The sequence below is a fragment of the Zea mays genome, chromosome 6 (assembly GCF_902167145.1).
Source record: "Zea mays cultivar B73 chromosome 6, Zm-B73-REFERENCE-NAM-5.0, whole genome shotgun sequence".
NCBI classification, from domain to species: domain Eukaryota; kingdom Viridiplantae; phylum Streptophyta; class Magnoliopsida; order Poales; family Poaceae; genus Zea; species Zea mays.
Genome location: NC_050101.1, coordinates 171,467,804 through 171,493,171, shown reverse-complemented (window position 1 = coordinate 171,493,171; position 25,368 = coordinate 171,467,804). Strand labels below are relative to the sequence as shown.

Here is a 25,368-nt window from a genome sequence, read left to right as displayed (position 1 = left end):
AGCCTACTAGGAGGGAAAACTGCGTTGTAGTACGCCGTTTGTCTGCTGCGCTGCGCAGCGCAGCACGGGACACACGCACACGTACCCATCCCAGCTGCATCACTACTACACGCCGACCGATTCGCATCAGCTGACTCGGGACTTTAACGAGCTATCGTCCCTACGGACATTTCCGCCCGCCGTAATAACGCGCGCTGAACCTTGTTCCTATCTTTAATTTGCGTGAAATGTTCGGATGAACATGTGGCGTGGCGTGGCGTCTGAACTCAGCTGCATGCATGCGCTGAACCTTCTTCCAGTCTCCGCGTGCTCAAACTCAAAGGCGCGTGTCATTGCCTCCATGTCGATTGGTCCTGACAGTTTGGGCGGTGCCCATCGGGCCAGCACGGGCCCGGCACGAATTTAAAAACACGAAGCCCGGCCCAGCACGAAAGAGAAGAAACCGGGCCAGCACAGCACGATTAGCGTGCTGGGCCGTGCTTATCGTTTCGGCCCGATGACCCAAATGACACGGCACGGGATAATGGGCCGTGCTCGGGCCAGCCCGGCACGAAAATGGCACGGTCAGCCCAGGTTCGCAGTTGCACTCGTTAGGCCTTTAGGTTTGGTCGGCACCATTCTCCAGTTCCAGCCTTCCAGGGCGCCGCGCCGCCGCCCCGTCACAATCTCCAAGTCACCACGAGCACGAGCCCAGACGTCCTGGTCACCTCCAACGCACGGGGCACTGTTGGCATGCACATATGGCTGCTGCGCCGTCCTTTTGTACGTACACCGCACCGACCCGGCGACCGGAAGGGCCGTTGCAACGGGTGGCCGGCAGCCCGACGCCTTTGCCGTTTCTGGACGCCGCCAGCCCGCCACCTCTAGTTCCACTGTTCCAGACTTCCAGTCTCTAGGACCACGACGCCGTTTCAGTTCCAGTCTCCGCGCCGCGCAGCCAGGAATCGAATTCGAAGCGCCAGTCTCCGCGCCGGAATTGAATCGCCGCCAGGAATCGAAGCGTCAGGAATTAAATCGCAGCGAGGAATTGCGTGCCGGGCCTAAAAAAACACGGCCCGATTCAAGCACGGCGGGCTTTAGTGCCGTGCTGGGCCTCTATTTTAGTCTATAGTCACGATAAGGCCCGGCCCGGAAGTAATTCGTGCTGGCCCGGCCCGACACTTTGAAGCCCGAAGCACGACGGGCTCGTGCCGGGCCAGCACGGCACGGCCCATCTTGCAGCACTAATGTCGATAATGTTTGGGAGTTCGCTCGCTCGATCGACTCGATGATCGTGTGCGTGAGGGCCCAGGTGTGAATTGTGATGATGATGCCCTGCACTGCCACTGCAGTCCGCTGGAACCAAACAGCGGCAGACATCAACAGCAAGTCGCGGCGCCGCGCCGCGTCGATCGGCGCCCACCGACGGACCACCGAGATGGGGATAATAAGGAATACCTAGCGCGGGCGCTGCCAATATGCTCGCGGGGTTTCATGTGCGGATCCAAGGGTCGTCGTTGGATCTGAAATTGTGAATACAATGAGAGGACTATCCTGGACTATATAGATGTCCATATATATTGCAAACTTGCATGGTGAGAAATCGTCGTGCTCACGTGGTGTAGTCACGCAAGTACGTAGCAGCTCCGCGCAGCGGATTACACAAACGACCAAACTTACAGGAACACGGGCATTAACGCCTATTGAATAATCAATGTGCGTGGCGGGCAGTTGACACCCCCCAAAACCTGAAATCAAAAGTAGCTTCGAGCTTAAAAAGACTTACCAGCAGTCTGGTTGGTCCAAAGTAGGTTCGTGTAAAATTGGTCCTAGGAAAAAGATAAAGTCTAAAGCAAATCATTGGCTTATTCTGAAGTATATTAGGAGTATATGGGTAGGGTTTGAAAAAAAAAACTCGAACCTCGCGAAGCAGCTCAAGTTCGGAGTGGCTCAGTTCGGTTTGGAGCGCTTCGCGGGTCTTGAGCGAGCCGAGCCAGATTTTTAGGTTCGTTGGGGGCAACAAGCCGAACCGAGCCATTCTGGCTCGCGAGCTGTAGAAAATTAATCAACCTATACAATAATGTTGCCACGATAATGATGGCCATTTGATAGTTTTATAGATATTCGACTCATTTTTTTAGTTTTTAATGATGGGCATATGATAATTATAGTTTAGATTACTTGTAATGTCGCATTATGAGATTAGTATGTTCGCTGCTTTTTGGTCAGTGGGATTAGAGATAATCTAGAAATCATGGATTAAGAAAAAAAAGACTTTTTGTTAGGTTTTTGAGGGACCTTGTTGGTAATATCCCCTTGGAATTATTTAGAGGTGGTGGTCTTTTAGTGGGAGTTAATGCTGATATTTATAATATGCTGGTATATGCGATATTTTATAATATACAATTAGTGCTATGCTGACCGATAAAAAGTTTGTTTTTTTCTTGAAAGTTCATAGTAGTATATGGTCCTGCTTATAAAGATCAAAAGCAATCTCTTCTCGATGAGTTACATGGAGTGATGGGATCCTGGCAAAGACCCTGAGCTCGTTGGCAACGATTTTAATCTAGTCAAATTTTAGAAGTGGTGGTTGGAAAAAGTCTTTGAAGGAGATACTATGTCTACATAGAAATCCCTACGTCCTTGCATTCTATATAGGATTAACAATAGATATAACCAGACCTGCTTTTGACATATCTATCGTATCTTTATTTAGGTGGGAACGTATCTGCTGAAAACCAACCCCTCCGTGTAACCGTGCAAACTTCTAATCTGAACCACATGATGTTGATCCAATGGGACGTGCGGAGGAGTGTGAGGGGGATTTGAAAAAGTGTGATTAGCAGCGGGCAGTTAAGTGTAAAACTATCCACGCCCCTGCGCCCCTTGGATTAACATCATGTGGTTTAGATTAGAAGTTTGCACGGTTGCACGGCGGGGTTGGTTTGCACCAGATACGTTCCCTATTTAGGTATCATATGCATCTCTTTGGGCTTCTATTAAATCGATAAATTGGATTGTACATCTTTTTTTATTTTGATATCGATTTTGATACATATAAGGTGTCCTACGGATAATACAAATAGAAGCTATTTGATGTCTGACTCGGGCCTATATTTATATGCCGATCGATCAAAATACTCTAAGACTCTACATTTGTTATATATTCCATATATCACATTCGATAGATATCATATTCATGGGCCCTGATTGTTCCTTGTAATTTTAAGAAAAGCACGGGTAAATGGTAGTTTAGAGTGAGAACTTTTAGGATGATGGTTAGAGGGTAGTTTGGTAACGAAATAGCCTAGCTCAATAGTGAGAGCAACTAGAGGGGTGAATAAGTGATCTTGCGATATATTACTTGAAATAGACAAACTTGTCTAAAAGTTAGACTGTTAGAGTTAGTACAAATTCAACCAAGTTTGAGAGAAGAGAAAGAGAGAGAAGTTCCCTTCACTTGATTGCTCTATCAAGATATGAGTTAAACTTAGAGCAATATCACAAGTGAGAATAGAAAACTTAGGGTCTGTTCGTTTGGCATGGAATGAAGGGGTGGAATAAATCTGGCTTGGATTCCTTTAATAATTACTATAAGTTTTAGAGATTTGGAATTAATCTTGGTCTGTTCCAACAGAAACAAACGACCCCTTAAGGAGAATAAAAACTGCAATAAAATAAATGACACAAGAGACACAACGATTTTTATCCCGTGGTTCGGCCAAAGCCTACCTCCACGTTACGGTGTCCTCCTTCGGACAAGGGTTGCAATCAACCCCTCTCAAATGATCAAAAGATCAAACTTGAGTGACAAGGTTTCTTCCTTATATCACATTCCTGTTTGTGAGGAATATCCACAGATTGGAGTCTCTCACAGCCTTACAAGATGGTCACAATCAAACCCAGAGTAAGGGAGGGAGAAAGAACACATGCAAAGGCAAAACACAGTAACCCACACAAGAGATGTAAAGATAAGAACGCAAGAACACAATGGCAGAGTTACAGCTCAAAACAACGCTCAAATCTCTCTAGAATCACTCGGAGGCGTGGTCGCGTAATGGAATGTTGTGCAGCTCTTGATGTGCTTGGTTACTGCAACAAGGCTCTTAATTGTTCCAACAAATCTCCATTTGTGTTTAGCAATTGAAATCACGTCTCATATAACTTGTGAAATCATAAATTTCTTGTCACTGATGCACCAAAACTCACTTCGGTCTTGTTCGGTTATTCTTCAATCCATATGAATTGGATAGTATTGAGTTGGTTTAAACCCATAGCAAGTCAAAATCCACCCCAAATCTACTCAGACCACTCTAATCCATGTGAAATTGTAATAATCGAACAAGCCTTTAATAGGATAGTGGACTTCGTCAGACGCTGGGGTATAGATTGGATATAATTTATAGGGAAATTTGGATCCATACCATTAAAAGATCACCACTTTGGATCCATACCATTACTATCTCACTTACATGTGGGTCCACATGAGTCAATGACATGTGGGGTCCATGGTATATATCTAAAGTTTGGATCTTTTAATGGTATAGATCCAATTGTTCCTAATTTATCTATACTATACTTAAAGCACCAGTTTCAACGGTCGTCGTGCGTCAATATTTTGCAAAAAGATCCTTCCACTTTTTCCAAATCAACCCGCGCTCACATCTGCGCCCTCCGATCCGCTACATCCTGGACGCATTGCAACCTCTGCGCAACAACCCCGTTCACTCTGTGTCCCGATCTGCTACATCCTAGGAGCTCTGTGTCCCAAGCCCAGCATGCATGCAATCCGCTGTGGATATGGATGATTGCCGGCGCCAGCCTGCGTCCTCATTCACGCGCAATGGCCGGAGCCCCCGCGCCGCTCGGGTGGGGGCGGGTGGTGTAGTGCACGCGACGCATGCGGCACCCTCGGCTCGCCGTTCACAATAAAATACAGCCACGCCTGCGCATCCCTCGTCCTTGTCTCTCTCTCACAGCTGCTTTCTTCCTTCCTGTTCCTACTCGTCGCCTCTTGAAAGCCAGGAGGACCCTCGCCTCCCCCTCCGCGCGCGCGTGGCAGCTATGGCGATGGACGACCTCGCGGGCACCTCCTCCTCTTCCATGGCGGCGACTGCCTCCTCCGACCCCTCATACGACTGGCAGACGATGTTGTACCCCAAGCGCAACCGCAAGCAGGCGCAGCCGCCCCGCGCCACGGCGCTCGATCTGGCGCTGCAGTCCAACGGTACCGCGCGCTGCAGCAGCAGCTCACTCCAGGGCGGCCGACCTCGACGACGCGCGGATCGCCGCTGCCACGGGCGTCGCCTACTCCGACGACGACGACTCTGACGAGGCTGCTGCAGTGCTGCCCCGCGGCAGGAGGGAGAGGTCAAGAAGCCGAAGGTGATGGTCGCCGAGGCCGCCGTCCTGATCGACGCCGAGAACCTCGCAGCGCACCTCTTCGAGATCTCGGTAAGGCCGCGTCAAACCTCTCGTCCCCGTCGAATTCCTGTTAAAAACGAGATCTTGTGATGATGGTCCAGATCAAGGTTTTGTCCGTCTTTTTACGGATCGGGTCTGGGTAGGGTTTAGCGATGGATCTCGCTGGAATTGATGAAACTCCGACGAAATACTAGGACGTACCGGGTTCGGATCAAGTTGAACCAAAATTCTATCCCATATAGTACTGTTGTCTTGCCTGAAAGTCGGATCTTAAGATGTAAAGATGGATCTCGGGGAGCTCTGGGTTTTGGTGTTAGGATTAGCCTGCAAAAGGTTGGTACACTTTCTGTTGTGTATGTATATTCTGATTATTTGTTCTGTGCAGGCATCGTACGAGAATCAAGAGGACATTCAGCTCATGAGGTTTGCTGATTACTTTGGCTGAGCATTTGCAGTTGTGACTCTATGAGCGGCTGAGCGCATCTCAATTTCCATGGGCAAAGATGTTCAAAGAATCTACAGTGTCCAAGATGGTTGATGTGAGTTATCATATCACTAGATATTGTTCTGGATTCTATTTATGCATGTCATCATTTTTTCAGACTGCTTAGATGCAATTGCTGTCTGTAGGAGGTCTATTTTTTTAATGTTATAGACTGAGGCCCCAATACCATAAGAACTATTTTTTATTAGGTATCAGCTAATTAAAATAATTCAATTTCTCATGGAAAAACTTGAGCGGTAAAAATAGAAGTAAGACAGAAGCAAGAACCTAGACAGCGGGACTATCGTCGTAAGATAATCACGCTCGCGGGTGCGGCGTGCCCTAGCGTTCAAGTTCAGTATTGCCTTGTGTTGCTTGTCTGTGGGATGCAGCCTGCCAAGCTGCCTATCGGTTGCCCTGCTCAACCCCCCTCAGCAATTGCCTAGCCATCAATGTGATGATTATAATGTGATGCTTGATATGATGAAGAGAACGGTACTGAATGTGGGGTTTGCACATTGAATCCAGGTGGCTGATTTTTGGTAATGCATCCACTATCCATTATAAAACATGATGAGTAGGCAAGTGTTCATGTTTAAGAAACGTGTGCATTGAGTGCAGTGAGAATAATCCACATTGTCTTCCAAAACAATTGACACCCTATTTGTACTGAGTAGCTTTTTTCTGAGATAAGGGGATCTTATGAAGCGGATCCACAAGCTGCAATCACCAAGTTTTTCTGGCTGCACCGGCTACATCTGCATATCGCGATATTTATATAGACAACTGGTTTACTGCACTAGCAAATGGTTAATTTAGTAAAGATGGCAAAGAAGAATTTAATGAAGTTTAACCTATAACCTAGGTGAAGCGCCACCATTCTTGCGTGTGTCCTTGCTAATTTCTTGCTTTGTGGAAACTAACTTAGTATTACCAGTAGATGTATTATTTGGCTGTTCCTGAAAGTAATCATCAAGCATTGTTTTTTTAACCTCTTCAGAAGATATGGATAGTTTTTTTGGTTCAAAGCGTTGTTTGTATAAAATTCATAAGAGCTCACAGATCATATCCCTGCTATTTCTTACAAATCATATTTTATACAGGTTTTATCAACTAAAATATCAACGTCTATTAGGAACTTGAAAACCCAGACTTCTGAATTAGACCTATGAGCTTCAACATACATACCTGAGGTTTTGCCTCTTGTCTGACTTTCGAGGCAATAGATTTTTTATTTGGTTCAGATATGGTGCTTCCTCCATTACTTTTGTCACTATCAATACTGGAGTTGATACTGGTAATTTTCCCGTTATTGCTTGATACCCCAAGCATGTAACGGGAAGCAACAACTGTCTTCTGCTCTTCGATAATTACCTTCCTCTGCAAATTTTCCTTTTCACTTTCAGACATATCAGCTGACTTGGAAGTCCTCCATTGATGATCCGGTGCTTCCGTAATCCCAAAGGGAGTTGACATTTGCATCAAATCCTTTGGGTTTCCAATGCAAGGGTTCCTTCCTGGAACTGGGTGGACCCCTACAAGAACTGGGACAGGGATACTTGACTGCACCTTCTCAACATATATGAACTGTTCGAGTTGTAGTTTGTTTGACAAGATGAGTTCGTTGTCCTCCTTGGACAAGGAAACATATGTTGAGTGTGAAGAATCTGAAACTCTGATGAAGAAACCATGGTCTAGCCAAAGTTCTGAACCAGTGATTGCAGGGACTATGCTAATAACTTGGAGAAGTATGGACCGGTATTCTCCACATACTTTCACATCTGAGTTAATATTTTTAAGAACCTTTAATAGTATTCCTGGAGTAAGAGATGCCATTATCTTTGAGCCAGCTTATTCTTTTCCTCTGAAAGAAACAGAAAGTAATGGGAGTTAATTGTAAGTCCATTATCCACCACATGTGGATTAATATGTCTTCGTAATGGTGGTCCAGTTTAAAGAAGTCCATTATCGGACCACGGTTGTTTATATAGACAGCTGGTCTTGAATTATTTCCAGCTTCATTGTACTTGCACAACAAAATAAGGTACTACTTAACTGAGAAACACTACTTCTAGCCACACTAGGATTATTCAAAACCAGCTTGTGGCACTTATTTGTTTGTTGATTGGATCCAAGTTTTGTAGCAGTCAAGTCATTAGATCTGGTTTAGCTACCTGTTCACTTAATGAAGAATCATCTAGATTAAACGTGATCTATATTGTTTTCTGGTGAGTTGGGGATACAAGTGAACTGTTGAAGTGCCCGAATTTTAAAATAGCAGTCTGTGTTAAAACTCAACAATGTTGATGGATTATAGCTAGACATAGACAGAGGCATTGGTATGTTTGCATGTTCTTGGTGATAATCTGAAGGTTCGGCACCATGAGTACACTTTACATATTTATACATACGTTATTATGATATTATATGTTTCCGTTGCAACGCACGGGCACTCACCTAGTATGTATTAAAAATAGAGATAGGTTTAAAATAGAGATGCGGAGTAAATTTGAACTCCAAAAACTGCTAAGGACCCCAGATCAATCTGGGCCAACGGCCCACAATTCACATTACATCGACCCATCGTCGATGGACGCCAACCCAGGCAACCCTCGTCATCTCGTGGCCGTGCACAGGCGTAGCCGCGCAGCCCAGTCCGAGGTGCTGGAGGCTATTCAGCTGTTTTGGCTTGGCTTGTGGCCGGTGAGAGGTGGACACGACGACGGTGACGGTGAGGTGGAGAGCGGAGTGGCGGATCGTGGCTCCGATCCACAAGGGACGGCTCCACACATCGGGTTCCTGCCTCTGCTCAGCAGCCATGCCGGTGAGGCGGCGGCAGCCGCGTCGGCCGGAGACGGGTGCGGCGGAGAGGTACAGGGAGATGGGGATCGGGGCTGCGCTGTCGCGGCCCTGGGACTATCCCACGGCCTGCGGCGAGCTTGCAGCGCTGCTGCGCCTCGGATACGCGGACCTCCCTAAGGCAGCCCAGGCGCTCGTTGCCTCCGACGTGCTACTCGCGTTTCGCCTCCTTCCCGAGTAAGCCTCCTCTCCAATCATGCATGTATCCAGCATCCCTGATGTTTGCGGGATTGCCGAATTTGTTTGATTACTGCCCGTTGATGATAGTTTGCTGCTCGAAAAATTTAGCCGCCAGCCCCGTGGATATGTATTGATGATGATTGATATTTTTGCTTGCATGGGCTTATCTTAGATGTTTATTTCTAGCTTGTTCTATCCATAGTGTTCACACAATATTTTCCTTAGAGCAACAACGATTGTAGGTACGCAGATCCGCATCTGTTGGTCAGGCTAACACAGCATTCATATAGCTCTCTCATCAACCCGATGGTTTGAGCATACATTGTAATAGGTTGTCTGTTCTTAGGTTCATACTCTTAAGCACTTTGTAATTTGTATGACGACATTAGAGTAGCTCTGATGTTGAAACATCGCTTGAATAATTCTGCCAGTATCAGGTGTACGCTGTCACTTTGACAGTCATTGTTCTGGGATGATTAATTGATCACCAATGATATGTAAAAGAAAAAAAGTATTATCGATGACTAATACATCGTAGAGAAGCATTGGTGTTGTATTCCCTCATCTGCAAAACTGAACTTCAAATCTTAAGTGAAGTTTGTACAAGGATAAATACTGTTACGTAATGTGCTTGATCTGTTCAGAATTAATATGGAATAAAAAAAATCAAAACTAATATCCAGCCCATTATAAGAAGTGGCTCCATTATAGGCAGGCTTATAGATGTAAATAGGGTGATAATACTGTATCAGTTTACGCTTTACAAAACAATTGTCATAGCTTGTGCACGAGTTCTCTCACTCTTTTTATTTTTTAAAGAAAAAATAAAGCAGGAGCACTGCTATTGCATATAAGAAGGATGCAAGCAGGGTCTGCAGAAGAACTGAAATAACTTGAAAAGATACAACAAGGCATTAAGCTACTGCAAGTTCTCAACAAGCCTGCCTACACAGGTCGACGTCCTCCTTAGGCTATGGCCAGCAGATCACGTATATGGCCATGTAAAACACTGTTTTATACTGTAGACAACAATGTGTACATAATGGAGTTTGAAATAAGAGATGAGGCTGAGTAAGCTTCTGGAGATAGCGTTAGTAAGCTGCTGCACCTGCACTGGTTGTTGAAATCTGCCATCAGAGACTGCACGATTTCTTTCCTTCCATATTCCAAGTGGTATAGATCATCTGTGCTGCCTTTCTTCTTTGCTGCTATATGGAATACAGGTGCAAATACAAATAGGAGCCCCATAGTGGGCTGGATACAAGGCCTAGGCCCAATAGGACCAGTACACTCTAACACTTTCCACGGAAAACTCCTGTTCTTGTCAATCTTCCTCAACACCCACTTTTTGAGAGCAAACGCCGGTAGGCCACTGAGGCGAGCATTGAGTTCAAAGAGTTAATTGCCCTGCATGATTCAGGAGACAGATATTCGTAGGTGAGAATAAACAGCATGAACGATTTTGTGCAAACACTCAGTGCAGAAGTTCTCTGGGTCATTTCCTCAGGTTTTATTACTATCCCATTGTGTTAATGTGTCTTGTTTTTGTCAATGCTTTCTCTGATTTTGATGCCTCTAACGTTACATTGATTTTGTGCTTCATGTTTTGCTAATAAATCTGGAGATATATGCGCTTCCAAAGCTCAGTTTCTCATGTTGTGATTTGCATTTAGTTTTCAAATGGTTATAATTTCATACGGTGTGTTGTTTCATGTTAAACTACGCTATTCAGTTAACTTCATTCTTCAATGGTATTGCTACAGAATACTTTGTATTAACTGGTTCTTTTCCCACAGTGTGCAGACAGGATATGCAGTAAGCACAGCTAATGTTCTTCTCCAAGCAGTAGAAGTTGCTCTACCAAAGCAAAAGAAGGCGCAGGCTGTTTCAGAGTTCAAGCACTCTATTATTGCACATAAAAGGCGTGCAAGAGTCCAACAAATTTCAGGTACGTGATAGGTTCCTTTTCCATGGTGTAACTGCATCAATGTAACTCTGTTTAGTGTGAACTTGATATCTTGAGCCCATTTAGCTCTTGAGCATATTTGGTGACTGGGAAATTACTACTCAAGCTGTGTCTTCTATTCTGTGCTGCAGTACCATAGATGCCATACACACGGGCCATTTTGTTAATTTATTCTTCCAAGTTCTATGAGCTGATTTCAGAATTTCTGCTTGATGGTGTGTTTGGATGGTAATCATGACAAAATCATGAAGTTTGGCTTTAAGTAAAAGCTTATTAAATGCTAACATGTTGTCTCGTAAAAGTAAAACCATATGCATCTTCAGACGTCCTGGTGTTTTGATTCATTTTACCAAAAAGACAGCTTGGCCATTTCGAATTAACTAACTAGTTGGCTTACGGTGCAGCCTCCTTTGAAGATTTAGGAGGATTACAAGCCTTAAGACTTACTGATACAAGGCATTGTGATGTGTTATTTTCAATCCTCTTGACAGGTTCACCACACATACCACAAGATATACTTGTCCATATCTTCAGTTTCCTGGACATGCATTCTTTGGTAGCAGCAGGTCTTGTCTGCTGGTATTTTTCTTTTCTGCCCTGTAACATCTTTCAAAATAACATGGTGCTTTGTTGTTGATCACACCTTTTTGTCTTACTTAGAAGGTCTTGGAATTCAGCGGCAAATGACAACAAACTGTGGAAGATGAATTACTCGATTTTCTTTGGCCTCAGCCATTTGAGTTGCAACAACATTCCTGTATCTGGTGTGCAATACAGCACGAATTCGGTGCCAAATTATCCAAACTTTAGCTGGAAGGAGTCCTTCCACACTAAGTATGCAGGTAGGAGTGGTATTCTTCCTTTTGCTTACAATTCGAGACACTAAGTATCACACCCCCTATTTTAAGCTTCTCTCTGCAAACAGTGTCATCTACAGTTTCGCGTTCCCTATTTTACACAGCCTACTGAAGACAGTCTTAAAGTGCACAATTTCCATGGTTGTCCTCTAAAACAAGGGTGAATTATATTTTACTGCAGAATGCGCGTCATGGAAATTTGTATCAAATAGAGCACTATGTGCGCATTGCAGATCAGTTATTTGGCTGAGCAACCTCACATGTGCTTCTCCACACCATTGCCCTAAGAATAGACACCATGAAGTAAAACTACGACCTCTGTTACCTGATACAGTAAGTTGTTTAACCCTGCATGACCTAGCACATCAGAGCTTTCATCTAATTTTCAGGTTCTTATTATACCACACGGGCGAAAGGGCCTCTAGCCTAGCGGTTAAGGACTTCCGAGTAGCACCTCCAAGTCCTGAGTTCGATTCCTATCGGGAGCGAATTTTCAGACTTGGTTAAAAAAATCCCCTTGCTATGCCCCATCCGCTCTCGGGTTGTGATGTCCTGTGCGCCACCCTTCGGTTGGACCGTTGCAGAGTGGACAGTTGACGCCAGCCCGTTAGTGATGGGGAGCTAGGGTCCGGGGATTTTCTCGGCCGGGACCATTGTTTCGGTTTCTTCTTATATGGAATACCGGGAGGGCGGTCTTTCCCTCCCTGACCGAGTTTTTATTATACCACACCGTTAACTATATAGTCTGTCTGATCAGCTATAGAAATTTATTCGTGTAATAATCATAATTTGTTTTGTCTTTTCATCGGGTATGTATTCACTGAACCTTCTGCTTAACCAAGTCCTGGATCAGGTTGCTAAATACATATTGCGCGTTGAAGATCTAGCAGCTTCATCATCTGAAAGTGATGACACAGATGACTCAGATTATGAGAATTGGCACCCAAGATTTTGGGCGCTATAGGACAATGATATTCGGATTGTGACTATTTATGTCCTCGATTCTACTAGTTTGCTGTATTTAGTATGTAGCAACTACAAACATCATACGAATGGAACACATTGTATATTGTATTGTCTATTGTAGTCTTGGTACAACTATATTTAGGAGAAGCAACTGTTGGGTTGATTTCATTTAGGGCGTCGAGCTAGGGAGCGTGGTGCCGAGCGAGGAGAGGGACGCCGCCGCGCCGGGAGCTAGGCGCTGGGGAGCAGGGCGCAACAGGAATAACGACGACGATGGTGTGGTCTACAGAGGTTCTTGGTTTGGAAACGACCGACCAATGCTAATAGTGCTCAACGGCTGATGGGAGACTAGCATGATGTGATCTGCAGGAGCTAACAGGTACATATGTGCTACTAGTGCTCAATAGCTGAAACGACCGTGCAAACTACTGTGATGTGGTGTGTAGGAGCAGGCGTTGCCAAATAGATACAGTTGCTGCTACTACATGCACTGCCAGTGAGTGATGACTGATGAAGCAATGCTACTGCAGAAACCGATACAGACAATCAGACATAAAAGACCGTGCTAGCGAAACCAGTGATCACTCTTTATTCCGAGTTTCTAATGAGTGTTTGGTTTGAGAAATGATATAGTCCATCATCTTCTCACTCCTTATTTTTTTTATTTGGTTTGTATAATGGAGTGAGTTAATCTATCATCACCTCATTTCTCATAGTTAGTTGTTTAGTACTAATATGTGGAATAGAGTTATCCCACCAAATTTGAGGAATGGACCTATGATACACCACTTTATTTTAGATAGAGTGATTCATTAAACCAAACACCTCGTAAGTTTACCACGGCTACCCGACCAAGCTCCATAAACTTCAGAAATTTGGCGACGCAACCGTAATAACGACGACTCATGTGCGTCGCCGAGTTTGTGAGGTTTGTGGAGCTTAGTCGGCGTAGGAAACTTATAGGGTGTTTGGTTTGAGGAATGCATTAGTTCATCATCTTCTCACTCCTCAATATTTTTGTTTGGTTTGTGGAATGGAATGAGTTGATCCATCACCACCTCATTCCCCATAGTAAGTTAGTTAGTACTAATATGAGGAATGAGGTCATCCCACCAAATTTGAGAAATGAACTCATAATGCACCACCTTAATTTGGATATAGTGATTCTTTGAACCAAACACCCACTTAGAAACCCGCCCGGCGTCGGTACCAGGTCCCCGAACCCGCAGACTGCGGGGAAAAACTACACCCGCTCCTGTCCTATCGGGTTTTCCCGCGGGAACCCACCCCGTTGCTAACCTTGTGGATACACGAGTTGCTAACCGTTCAATAATCACTTTTCTAATCTCTACTATGCAAAAAGTCTTTCTCACTCTTTATATTAAGGGGCATCGAGAGGGTAAGTACAAAAAACACAAGAGATGATATTTTGGTGAAGAAACGTATCTAACACGGTTTTTAAGTCTAGAAACGGTTTTACCCATACAACCCACATAAATGAGTCGTATCTCGAGAGATTCTAGTGAATAGGATACACAACTTAGATATATTGGGTTGTATAAATATGTTTCTTAGGTGTATCTAATGTTTAGAGAACCGAAACGTAGTATTTAGGTTGTACATGCCATAAGTGGTTGCTTCGCTATTGAAAGGGACAAGACATCTTAAAAAGCTGAGTTAAAGGGTTGCTATCATCTAGGTGGTCCGCGCCCCCGTGATAAGATATATACGAACGATCATCCTTATCTCATGTGTAGTTATTCATCTAATCATGCCTTATCCATTGGCTATCGCTTAAGAAGAAATCCAGACCTCCTCTTATATATTTGAAGGGGTACGGTCGATTCAGAACCCCGAACACATTCCAATCGAACAAATCTACGTTATTTACCTTTCTTTATCATTCCTGCCCTAAGAGTAGATGTAACATAGCTTTTAGTTATAGCCTTCTGCATATCCACCTCTATCCTATTCGACTTTATGTCGTCTAGATCCGTCTTGGGTGGCCTGCCGACCCCAAGACGACCCTCAGATCTTACCCCCAGGGCAAAACCCACTCCACTCAAGAATCAAGATCTCTTCACCGACTTGATTTCTTAATTTCTAAGCGACTCAACGTCGTCTCGCGACGCCCCAGGTGAACCCAGAGGATCCTAAGATCTCCAGTGCCATCGCGGATCGTTCGGAGCAATGTAGGGAAGGAGTCACATATGCCGCGAGGTCTCAGACCGCCGTCATCGTCGACCGCAGGTATTGCTAATCACGAGAAGCCGTCATCGTCCACCGCCCGGTACTGCAACAAGTTGGAAGCGCACAAATCCACTTGGTACTAATCATTGTGCCTTGATCATTTAAAAAAAATATTTGCTAGATTTTCCTTCATATTATCTCGTGGGTGTTAAAAAACACGGCAAATCTATATACTTAGCTACGTGGCCAACGTGGGCATTAAAATATTCGGCGACAGCTGACTATCGAGTCTTCAAACTTACAGACGAAATTGAATTGGATAGGAAGTAACTATATTTAACATTTATAGAACTATTGAAGAAGTGTTTTTTATTCACTTATTAAATTTAAAATTTAATGAGTTGTTTAAAAAACCGTTGGAGATGCTTCGATAACCAACTTTTTCACCGGACGTCTACACGTACAATCCATAAGCTCATCTCCAATAACATGATCTATAAAATGATCTATAATTTAAAAATAAATATATTTTATAAAATTTAGGCACTAACAAAATATTTTGTTCCAACAGTAAAACCTTAAATTTAGGTTAAAGGGAAGCCCACTATAGTGATCTTTTTTATTTATCGTGGTTTAGTTATAAAAATAAATCATCGGATAAAAAATATTCGAAAACGGAGATAGTAATATATTTAAGTCATTTAAGAGGGTGCTTTATAATTTTTAACTAAATTTTATGAAATAGGGCACCGTTGAAATAGTTTTTTTTTTCTGAATAGAACCCTATATATTGTTGAAGATGCTCTAAGGGCTACTTTTCTAAACTTGGCGTTATTGAGCATCGTATCTCCAGTGCAAGCATCGATACCACACTAACACGTCTCACGTCTAATGAGTATGATGGCAAATGTACAATTTACGTGCTCTCTAATTACCATGTCCAGTGGCACAAATAAATAAATATCCAAGAAGGGTTCATCATGACGCTAGGTCAGATTAAGAAATAGCACTAGACTAGATATATTACAGACATTGAGGAAATTGCCACTTCCAAAGGATAGGGAGAGCAACGTTAAACGTGGACTTCAGAACATGATTCAGCGTAATCTCAGATAATTTAGAACATTGCTACTGACCACACTAAAACACTAGAGCACGTCCAGGTATTTAGACATGGAATCACATCCATCCACCAAAACCGACGAATAATGGTCAAAAGAGATGATAAATCACCGCAGACCCTTATCTGATTCTAAGCTTCTAATGTTGCTTCTTGTCTTTTAATGGGCCCTTCGGAATCTTTGATAGGCATTTCTCGTCGAAGATGGCGTAGTACCTCTTCAGCTCGACCATGGCCTTCTCACCAAAAGCATCAACCTTATCCTCATGTTTCTCATACAGGACCGGTACAGTGTACAGTACCATAAAAACTGCACAAAAAACCATAACTGAGTAACACATTAACGCTTCTTAATGCATCAAAGAATGTTAACGAACAACAATCACCTATGTAAGACAAGGTGAGGAAATTGCAGCAGCTCCCAAGAACAGAAAGGATCCACAGTCCTGCAATCACCTGACAGTAGAGATAAGCACATTAGTTACATTCAGAAAGAACTGCCTTAAGTAACACAAGTCTATGCAGAAGAAAATCCAGCCAGTCAACATACAATCAGAAATTTCTTGAGGTCATGGCCTTGGCCAATCTCCCTCAAGGTAGCAAAACCCCTGTTGATCTCATATCTCAGGGAACGTGCAACATTCACAGCCAGGTCATCTGGGATCTTCACCTCGGGGATGTTAGGAGGAGACCTAAATATGCATGGCAATTATGTCACAATCCAAGAGTTATGCTGATCAACTACAGGCCACTAGGTGATATATGCTCTTAATAAAATATAAGGTGAAGATAATAGTGGTGGCAGCCATGAAAAACATGCAGATGCTGCATAAACGTGTAAACCGGGTTAAACTAGCATTATCAGCATAAATAAAACCACAACACAAGTTTTAAGGGATCCCACTAACTCACTTGTTGATGAAAGTCGTGGCATTGGACCAGAGGAACAGGATGGCCAGGGTGAGGATGAGGCAGTGGCATAGCAGGGTGAGGAGGTGGTAATCCATGACCTCAAACAGCAGCCAGAAGGCAGTTGCGCCTGCGAGCACCCCACCAGAGATCCTCTTGTTCCTCCATAGAAACAGATCGGCCGCTGCAAGCTTGATCAAAAGTCCATCAGAGCAAAGCTCCAAATAAATGAACAATTGGGATCTGGGAACAAACGCTCACTAGCAAACAAACAAAGAATACCTGAGTTTAAGGGTAACGCACGCTACAAATTACCAAGCGAGCTACTGTAACGCATGCTGCAAATTACCCAGGAGGCCAGGAGTAGGAAGCTACTGTAGCTCATCTACAGAATCACCCGAAGTTACTGTTGCTGTCTTACAGAATAGCCCGATAACTTACTCCTGGCGTAAAGGCAAATCTTACAGCGACAGAGACAGTAATCTGGTCGCGCCATACTCGCATCGTGGAGACAATGCCGCAGAAATTTGACCCAAACCACATCGGATCGGAAGTCGAGCGGTTTCCCAGACGCCCAAGATCTCTACCCAGGAATTTGCATTTGTCCACATGGATGCGGCTACAGATCAATAATAGTTCACCAACGCTTGACAAGTGAAGCAACGCCAAAGCGGTTGGATCTCATCTCTATAAAGACCAAACAAGACGAAGGCCCTCTAGTGGAGATCGGAGAAGAGGCTTGAGGATGAGGAGTTGAGGTCCGGGCTTACGCTTGCCGCCGCCGAGGACGGAGTGCACGGGCTTCTCGCGCCCGAAGATGCGGTAGATCTTGGCCTTCACGGCGGCCGTCGCCGACGAGCGCTCGTCGTCCGAGTCCGACGACGAAGACGAGCCGCCCCCGCGCCCGTGGAGCTTGTCGGAGATCTTGTCCAGCACTGTCACGCCCGACTCCTCCTTGTGCTGCTCCGCCATGTCTGTCGCCGCCGGTTGCCCGCTCGGCTCCCCTCGCCTTCCTTGCTCCACACGCGGACGCGGTTGCTTGTAGGCTTGTAGCCTTGTGCTACTAGGCTTTTCGCTTTTTCTACTTTTTTCTCTTTCCCGCTGCGTTCGTGTCCCACGCGGAAACGGTTGTGCGGGCCACTTTTCTTGGCCCACATGTAAGTTAGCGTAGGGTCAGAATCGGTGGGAGAATGGCGAATTGCTTCCGTGGGGCCCGTCGGGATGAAGATCCCGAGGAGGACACGAGACCTGGCGACGCGTGTCATGCCAGGACATTCGCCGGCAAAATCCGGGTCCGGGCGTAGCGGAGCCGGGGAGTGGGGCTCGTCCGTTCGACCTCGGCGGCCGTTTTTTTTGCAATTTAACTTTTTTGGATTTTATATTTAAAAATACGTTTTTTTTTCAGTTTCATTTCACAAATAACTTTACCGTCCGAAGCATCTTATTCGGCCCAGGTCCATCTTTTAGCTAGCTTTTGTAGCTAAGCTAAGCAATTTTCGGTCTCTCACGAGCAAGTAAGTAAACGATAATTTTCTCATGCATCAATTATTTTGAACTTATATTTTAGCCCAGGTCCATCTTCGAGAGATTGGCGTTTTGAAATAGAATAAAGGCCGTCTTTTAAGTATGCTATAGTCGGATCGGGGTATTTAACATGGCTTCAAACGAATTTAGGTGCTGTTTGGTTCAATAAATGTAACGCAAAGGGTAATGGTAAGGGACTAAAACAAACATGATTTAATATTATCGTTTACCCATTACGTTACAAATATCTGAACCAAACGGTACCTTAGTTTCTCGTTACAGTGACCCGAGGAGTCGGAACTGGTTACAATGAACCGGAGAAAAAATGCCCTCACAAGTGTTCTTAAGGGCATGTACAGTGGACAGACACCAAAACGGTTTTCCAAGCACAGGAGACAACTAAGAAACTCTATTGTACAATGGAGTGTCTTTAAACGTAGTGTATTAATAAATACAGAATTAAATGTATTTGTATAGGATCAGATCGATAGAACAGACGACAAATTCGTACAGTGGAAAGTGAGGCGTCTGTTGTTACTTGGTTTACGAGCCAGAGGCGTCTCTTCACGGAGAGACGGCTCTAAGATTTTTTTACAAATAACCCCCTAAAACAGCTTAAGAGTCTCCACATTAAACACCACTGTACATGCCCTAAGGAGCGTGACTTTTTTTTTGTTGTCGCGGAACGGGTATATGGGGAGTCAGTTGCCATCCCTATCCGGGACCCCGTAGCATGGTTGGCGTTATGCATATGCCGTCGAAGATTCCTGTTCCGTTCCTTCCACACGGAGTGCTCTCAAGTCTCAACGACCGAGCTGACTGCAGAGGGCGCACGAGTGATCTTGCCACCGTCCACAACCGTATGATAACAAAGACAAATTTTGTTACGTGGAAAAGCTAACAATACAGTCGTTGTAGTATAGTGGTCAGTATTTCCGCCTGTCACGCGGACGACCCGGGTTCGATGCCCGGCAACGGCGTTCAATTTTTTTCGTTCCTTTTCTGACACTGCTGTTGTCAGGCGCTGGTTTTTCCCAGCAGCAACCAAAGCCCTGTATGTTTCGGCTTTTCGTAGCTTCTGGCCACCAAAAGCTGCTGCGGATTGCCAAACACTCAGCTTTTCAGTCAGCTTCTATATAATTCATTTGGATAAAAACTATTCAAAATCAATATAAACATATAATTGGTTGAGTCGTCGTAATAGTAGTAATCCATCACTTTATAGATCCTGAACCCCATGGACAACTTTATCTTTCTCCACGCGTAATCCTAATGATACTAAGATTCTCTACACAGCCAAATTTTCCCCACAACTAGATTCTCGAAAAAGCTGGTCAGAAAAAAGCTGAACCAAACAAGGGTAAATTTTAACTTTTATAAGCTCTACGTCACTTATTTATCTAGTTATTAATTATTAAATACATTAAACCCTTGATAGTTCTTTATTGGGTGACCTTGACAATTCGATAGGTTTGGCAATCCTTAAGGTTAAGATTTATTCAAACCGAACCCTCCAATTTTATCCCATTATTTCTTAAATAATAGCATCTTATCCATATTCAGCCCTTACTTATCAGAGCACTCCAACCGTTCTCTTAACTTTTTTTCTACTCACAGATGCTACTCATCGGTTTCACGTGTCAGTTTTATTGTAAGAGTAAAATGAGAAACGGAGAAGATGATAAGAGGTACCTTCATTTTTAAGGCGTGTTTAGAAGCAAGTGTAGTGTAGGGGATTAAGGAGACCAGAATCTTTTACTATTTAAAATTGAATATCGTGGGATTCTAGACCTCTCAATTCTTTACATGTCTCCCAATCAAGTCTTTAGGGTTGACGAGGAAGAAATAAGAGTATGTTTCCGTGAGACGACGAATAGAAATTGAGTTGGAGAACATATTTGAGTTTTAGCCCCTCAACATTGGATAGAGGTTCATTTAGAGCTTGATCCGTTAGAGGTGGATTGAGAGGATTGAAGGTGATTAAATCCTTTCCTATTTAATTTTAAATAGGAGATTTAATCCCTTAATTCTCTCTAATCCCTATGCAACCGAACATGGTCTTAGGAATGATAATAATTTTATGTTGTTATTAATCATCAAAACCAACTAGAATCTTAGATGCTTTCACACCCATATGGTCTGTTTTTTATTGTAGACTGTAGTATTTGTAAAGCTAAGTTTAAATATGAGTAACAACACTTTCATCGAGCAGAGCAAATACAGCAGCATCAACAGCTTGATTTTTAGGGCCCCTTTGGTAAGGCTTATTTTTCAGCTTCGGCTCTGGCTCATGCAAAAGTTGTGCCAAACACCTCTTTTTCAAATGGCTTCACTAGTGAAGTGCTTTTCCAAAATGAACTAGAGGGCATGAGCCAAAAAAAGTGGCTCACCCGGCTTCAGCTCACGTCATTTTTGCACAATAGCCCTCCCACCAGTCCAAATTATTTTTTTTGGGTTCTGCCCTCAATCCCTAGCCACGCACAATAGCCCTCCCACCAGTCCAAACTATATAAGGGTCTTTCTGAAAAAGAACCTATAAGCCATTTTGTCAAATGATTTTTCAGAATGGCTTTGGCTCATCTAAAGAAGTGACTTCACCTTGTGAGCCAGAACCAAAGTCGTTTTTGGAGAAGTCAGAGCCCTGCCAAAGGGGCCCTTATGCTATCCCCGTACGGATACGGCTCCTTGGTCGGCCTAGTATGCACACTAGAAGTCAACGAGGCCACGGCCCTACTCCCGGACACCTCTGTTTTCAGACGAAAACGGAACACGTCTAGCGCAGCCCATACCACGCGCACGGCCCGCAGCAGACCAGCAGTCACCCTACTGCCAGTCCGTGCGCTGGCTGGAGTCAGTGACGGCCCAACGCGCATTGCTCCGATCGCCCTCATCTCCCGCTTGGCCACTCCACTCTTCCAGTTCCCACACAGGCCAAGGCCACCACCGTCCACACCAGAGCACGGCACGGCAGCGAGGTGCACCCGCCCAGTCCCCCGCCATTACTCCGATTCCCCTTCTCGGCTTCTCCTCCTTCCCCGGCAATTAATGCGGCCAACAACCAGATCCAGCCCCCCCGGAAACCTAAGCTCCCGCAAACAAATACCCTCTTCCCATTCTGCCCCTCCCCCGCGCAGCATGCCATCCCGCCCCACGACCACAGCCCCGCCGCCGCCGCCGCCGCCGCCCACGACCACCACGTGGGGAGCGAGAGAGCCATGTCCTTCCTTGACCCGCTCGCCTCGCTCGGCCTCGGCTACGCGATCGCCATCGCGTTCGGATTCCTCGTGCTCCTCGCGTCGGTGCTGCTCGCCTCCTACTTCTGCCTCCGCCGCGGGGCCGCCAGCCAGGGGTTCGGCACCGGAGCCGGCGTCGGCGTCGGCTCCACCAGGCACGCCGCCTCCTCCGCCTCCAGCTCCGGCCACATCTCCATCACCGTGCCCCGCGTCGTCTTCGTCGCGGAGGACTACGACTCGCCTGGGTCCTCCTCCCGCGGCCCCGCCGCCGCGGCCTCCCCCGTCGGGCTCGACGCCTCCGTCATCGCGTCGTATCCGATGGTGCCCTTCTCCAAGGCCGGGGCGGGGGCGGACACGGAGGTCGCGTGCTCCATCTGCCTCTGCGAGTACAAGGAGGGCGAGATGCTGCGGGTGATGCCAGAGTGCAGGCACAGGTTCCACCTCACTTGCCTCGACGCGTGGCTGCGTCGTAGCGCGTCGTGCCCCGTCTGCCGCTCGTCCCCCATCCCAACCCCCGTCGCCACGCCGCTCTCTACCCCACTCTCGGAGCTTGTCCCGCTGTCGCAGTATGCCGCCGACCGTCGCCGGAGCAGGTGATGGCGCTTGACATTTTTCTCATCTCCCATTCTTTCCCTTAGTCTGTTTGATTGATACCGCTTTTATCGACTCTGGGATACCAATCTGATTGTTCCGTTTGTTTTTGGACAGGTTTGGGTGATTAATGGGTGATGGAGATGTGAACTGTTCGGCTAGAGCTACCATAACTAGGACAAAAGTTTTTGCTTGACAGCAGTACATTATTGGACCCAGGAGGAAGACATGCAGTGTACATACATTGTTCTTCTGTTCTAAGATAGTGTCTATCAAGTGAGGTTACCTGTGATCTTATAGTTGTACGCGGAAGATTGTTCTATGAATCATCTTATTTCATCCATGACTTGCATTGCAGTGTACGTTTTTGTTTGTTGGCTATCTTATTTTGGTAGCAAGAATGTGAAAGAAGAACGAGATAGTTCTCCTGAAATGCAGGACTATCACCGTGCTAGCTAAGGGTGGAAAATTAGCCCGTGGGTTGTAGCTCGGAGCGGAGCGGAGCGGCTCGAGGCTTAGAAGTCTAAGTTGAGTCTGTTTTTTTAGCTATAGAAGAGAGTGAGTCAGCTCACCTTGGCTCGCTGCGCTCACGAGCTAACTTATAGTTTAACCTAATAACAATTTATTATTTAAAATTTTAATTAGTATATAATATTAGTACCAAATAGATAATTAGTTTATGATATTTGATATTACTCTACAAAATCAATCTATTTTCTATATCATATTAGTAGTATATTGATTTTATTAATTTAAAATATGTTATTTTAATTATTTTTAAGATTTAAGATTTTATATAATAATTTAAAGGGTAAGTTTACTCTTATGCCTAGGCTCGTTGTCCTGAGTCGACCTTTGAGGCAAGCTAGGCTTGTTTCCACTCTAGTGCTGTCTAATTTGAAAATCTATATTGTAAGGGAAGGAAGAACATTCTTCAATATAATTCTTACTAGTTAATAATATATTTTTGGGTTTTAAGAGACCTCTGGCTCTTGCGCGTCAGATAATTTGGAGAATTGGATGGTTCAGTCACGATTGATTTAATATTCAACAAAGATTAGGTATATAGTTTATGAGGAAGTTAATTACAACTGATATAATTTCTTGTGCTGATTACTGTTTAAAATTCTGGATGTAATTATGTCTTTGAAGTATAAGTACCATGTTATTCATTACGGAAAATCCTTTCTTCCTATTTTTTTAAACTGCTAAAATATACTTGGTGCTATAGACTAGTCTGACTTTTGAAATCTTGTCATGGTTGGATAAAAAAGTAAACCAATTGAGACTAGCTGATATCATGACATGATAAGTTTGTACTCTTATTTACCTACTGGGTTCTTTTAAGGGAAACTGCATGTAAGACCAACTCCAGCAGACTCCCTCTCCGTATCCCTAAAACGCGCGGGCAACACATTCTCTCTCCTCTCCGTATCCGTCTCCGTTTCCAGCAACACTCCCCATCCCACTCCGCATGCAGTCTATGACACCTGGGGCCCGCCAGCAGGCGCGCGCGCACGCAGAGAGCTGCGGAGAGGAGAGAGAAAGTGTGGAAATGGGGAGCGCAGGGACATGGCGTCCATTTTGCGGAGAGGGATGCGGAGCCTGCTGGAGCGCGCAATAGTGCCTCAGACCGTGCAAAATGCGGATGCGGAGTGGGATACGGAGTCTTGCTGGAGTTGGTCTAAAAGGCAAGAAATTGTGACCTCACACACTTTGGTTGCTAGTTGCAGGCATCAAGAACTGCCAAATGAATAATGGACGTTGTATTGTACTGTAGTACAAATGATCAGTTGGTGGTAAAGTCACTTTGTTGGGAGTCTTCATTTTCCATCTATTGCTGTGCAACTCTGGATTCATGGCAAATTGGCAACCCGCTTGTCTTCTATTTGCTTCCTTATCTTTTTTGGGCATGGGAATAATATATTCTGATTTTTCTTCTACCTAACTATAATGCGTGTGGATCGGACATTTCACTTTTTTTGATGGCATTTCGAGTTAATCTCTGTGCGATGTTGTCATGTTGGATTAAGCACCAATGAATCATGCTGAATGAAATTCTGATGCTATTTCATAGCATCTACTGTATCTATCAAGTTTTATGTTCTTCCTTGCACTTTAATGACAGTGACAGGTTTTTCAAGCATATCCGTAAGAATTTTGTTCTGGGTACTGAGGTATTGGTAATTTTGGGTTCTTTTGGCATCTGATGTTATTTCCTTGTATCTGCTGTGTCTAGCTAGTTTTATGTGCTTCCTCGCACCTTTATGACGGTGAGAGGTTCTAACATATTTGTAAGAATTCGGTTCTGAGGTTCTGATTTTTTTTTTTGCATCTGTGATTTGTGTAACAGTTGTTTTCTAACTAATTGTACTGAAATAGCTTTTCCCAGGCTGTTGTGCCAAAGTAGGTTTATATCTTGTAGTTTAATGAATTCAACCTGTCTGTCACATTAGATTTAGTCCATAACCTTTTCTGTTTTTTTTCTGCTTGTAATTATGTAAATATATTTGTTTAAAACATCACCATTTATTCCTTTTTGTGTGGACAGTTCAGTTTCACGGTGTTGGTGCCTTTTTGTCACCAAACACTATAATGAACCGCTTGGCGGTAATTGGCACCTTTAGATGATGTAGGGTCAAATAAAGTGGTTATCCTAAATGTGCGGCAACACCTCTATGATGGTCACCACCTATTTTGGACCAAATAACAACGAACCCTATGATCTTCTCGTGATGAGCAATACCTTGGGTTCGGCTCCGCGAGGTGAACAGTGGTGGCGCCTGCGACAGGTCGCTGGGTTGCCTGATAGTGCCCTCTGCAGCGGCGCGCCGGCGCGGACGGTCCGCGGCCTTGGGCCGGACGGTTCGCGACCTGGCTGCAGGAGCGGTGTCTTCCCTGCGTCACACCGGACGGTCCGCAGCTCTGGGCCGGACGGTCCGCGACCTAGCGACAGGGTCGTCTTCCTCCTCCTTGCTGGAATCTAGATCTCGTCCCCTAGGGGGAAAATATCTTAAGGTGCTCCGGGTCGACAGGTCACCCGGGGCGTCCCCAGACGACGTGGAGTTGCCTAGGAATTAAGAGAT

The 25,368-nt window shown here is 44.8% G+C and overlaps 4 protein-coding genes across 10 annotated transcripts; 2 read left to right on the top strand and 2 right to left on the bottom strand.

Annotated features, from left to right (window-relative positions):
- Positions 1 to 6,741: 6,741 nt before the first annotated feature.
- LOC103631604 (DUF936 family protein) lies at positions 6,742 to 7,723 on the bottom strand. Its single transcript, XM_008652475.2, has 2 exons — positions 7,076 to 7,723; positions 6,742 to 6,846 (listed from the first exon to the last, which is right to left on the bottom strand). Exons 1-2 carry the CDS (start codon positions 7,721 to 7,723, stop codon positions 6,742 to 6,744), a joined length of 753 nt encoding a protein of 250 aa, XP_008650697.1.
- Positions 7,724 to 8,495: 772 nt separating this feature from the next.
- On the top strand, positions 8,496 to 13,498 carry LOC100194037 (F-box protein). Of its 7 annotated transcripts, none has more exons than XM_008649207.4 (6): positions 8,496 to 8,923; positions 10,723 to 10,874; positions 11,384 to 11,471; positions 11,556 to 11,734; positions 11,931 to 12,082; positions 12,889 to 13,498. In XM_008649207.4, the coding sequence occupies exons 1-6, from the start codon at positions 8,706 to 8,708 to the stop codon at positions 13,054 to 13,056; spliced, it is 957 nt and encodes a 318-aa protein (XP_008647429.1). In that variant the 5' UTR covers positions 8,496 to 8,705; the 3' UTR covers positions 13,057 to 13,498. The 7 variants fall into 7 exon arrangements, with proteins under 7 accessions (XP_008647429.1, XP_035815283.1, XP_008647427.1 ...); XM_035959390.1 differs by having other exon boundaries at positions 12,592 to 13,498; XM_008649205.4 differs by having other exon boundaries at positions 11,297 to 11,471.
- A 2,306-nt stretch (positions 13,499 to 15,804) lies between these two features.
- On the bottom strand, positions 15,805 to 17,972 carry LOC100191362 (uncharacterized). Its single transcript, NM_001136796.1, has 5 exons — positions 17,705 to 17,972; positions 16,938 to 17,118; positions 16,576 to 16,717; positions 16,412 to 16,481; positions 15,805 to 16,335 (listed from the first exon to the last, which is right to left on the bottom strand). Exons 1-5 carry the CDS (start codon positions 17,904 to 17,906, stop codon positions 16,166 to 16,168), a joined length of 765 nt encoding a protein of 254 aa, NP_001130268.1. The 5' UTR covers positions 17,907 to 17,972; the 3' UTR covers positions 15,805 to 16,165.
- A 3,443-nt stretch (positions 17,973 to 21,415) lies between these two features.
- LOC100280861 (RING-H2 finger protein ATL2M) lies at positions 21,416 to 22,641 on the top strand. Its single transcript, NM_001153781.2, has 2 exons — positions 21,416 to 22,284; positions 22,400 to 22,641. Exons 1-2 carry the CDS (start codon positions 21,674 to 21,676, stop codon positions 22,407 to 22,409), a joined length of 621 nt encoding a protein of 206 aa, NP_001147253.1. The 5' UTR covers positions 21,416 to 21,673; the 3' UTR covers positions 22,410 to 22,641.
- The last annotated feature ends 2,727 nt before the right edge of the window (positions 22,642 to 25,368 follow it).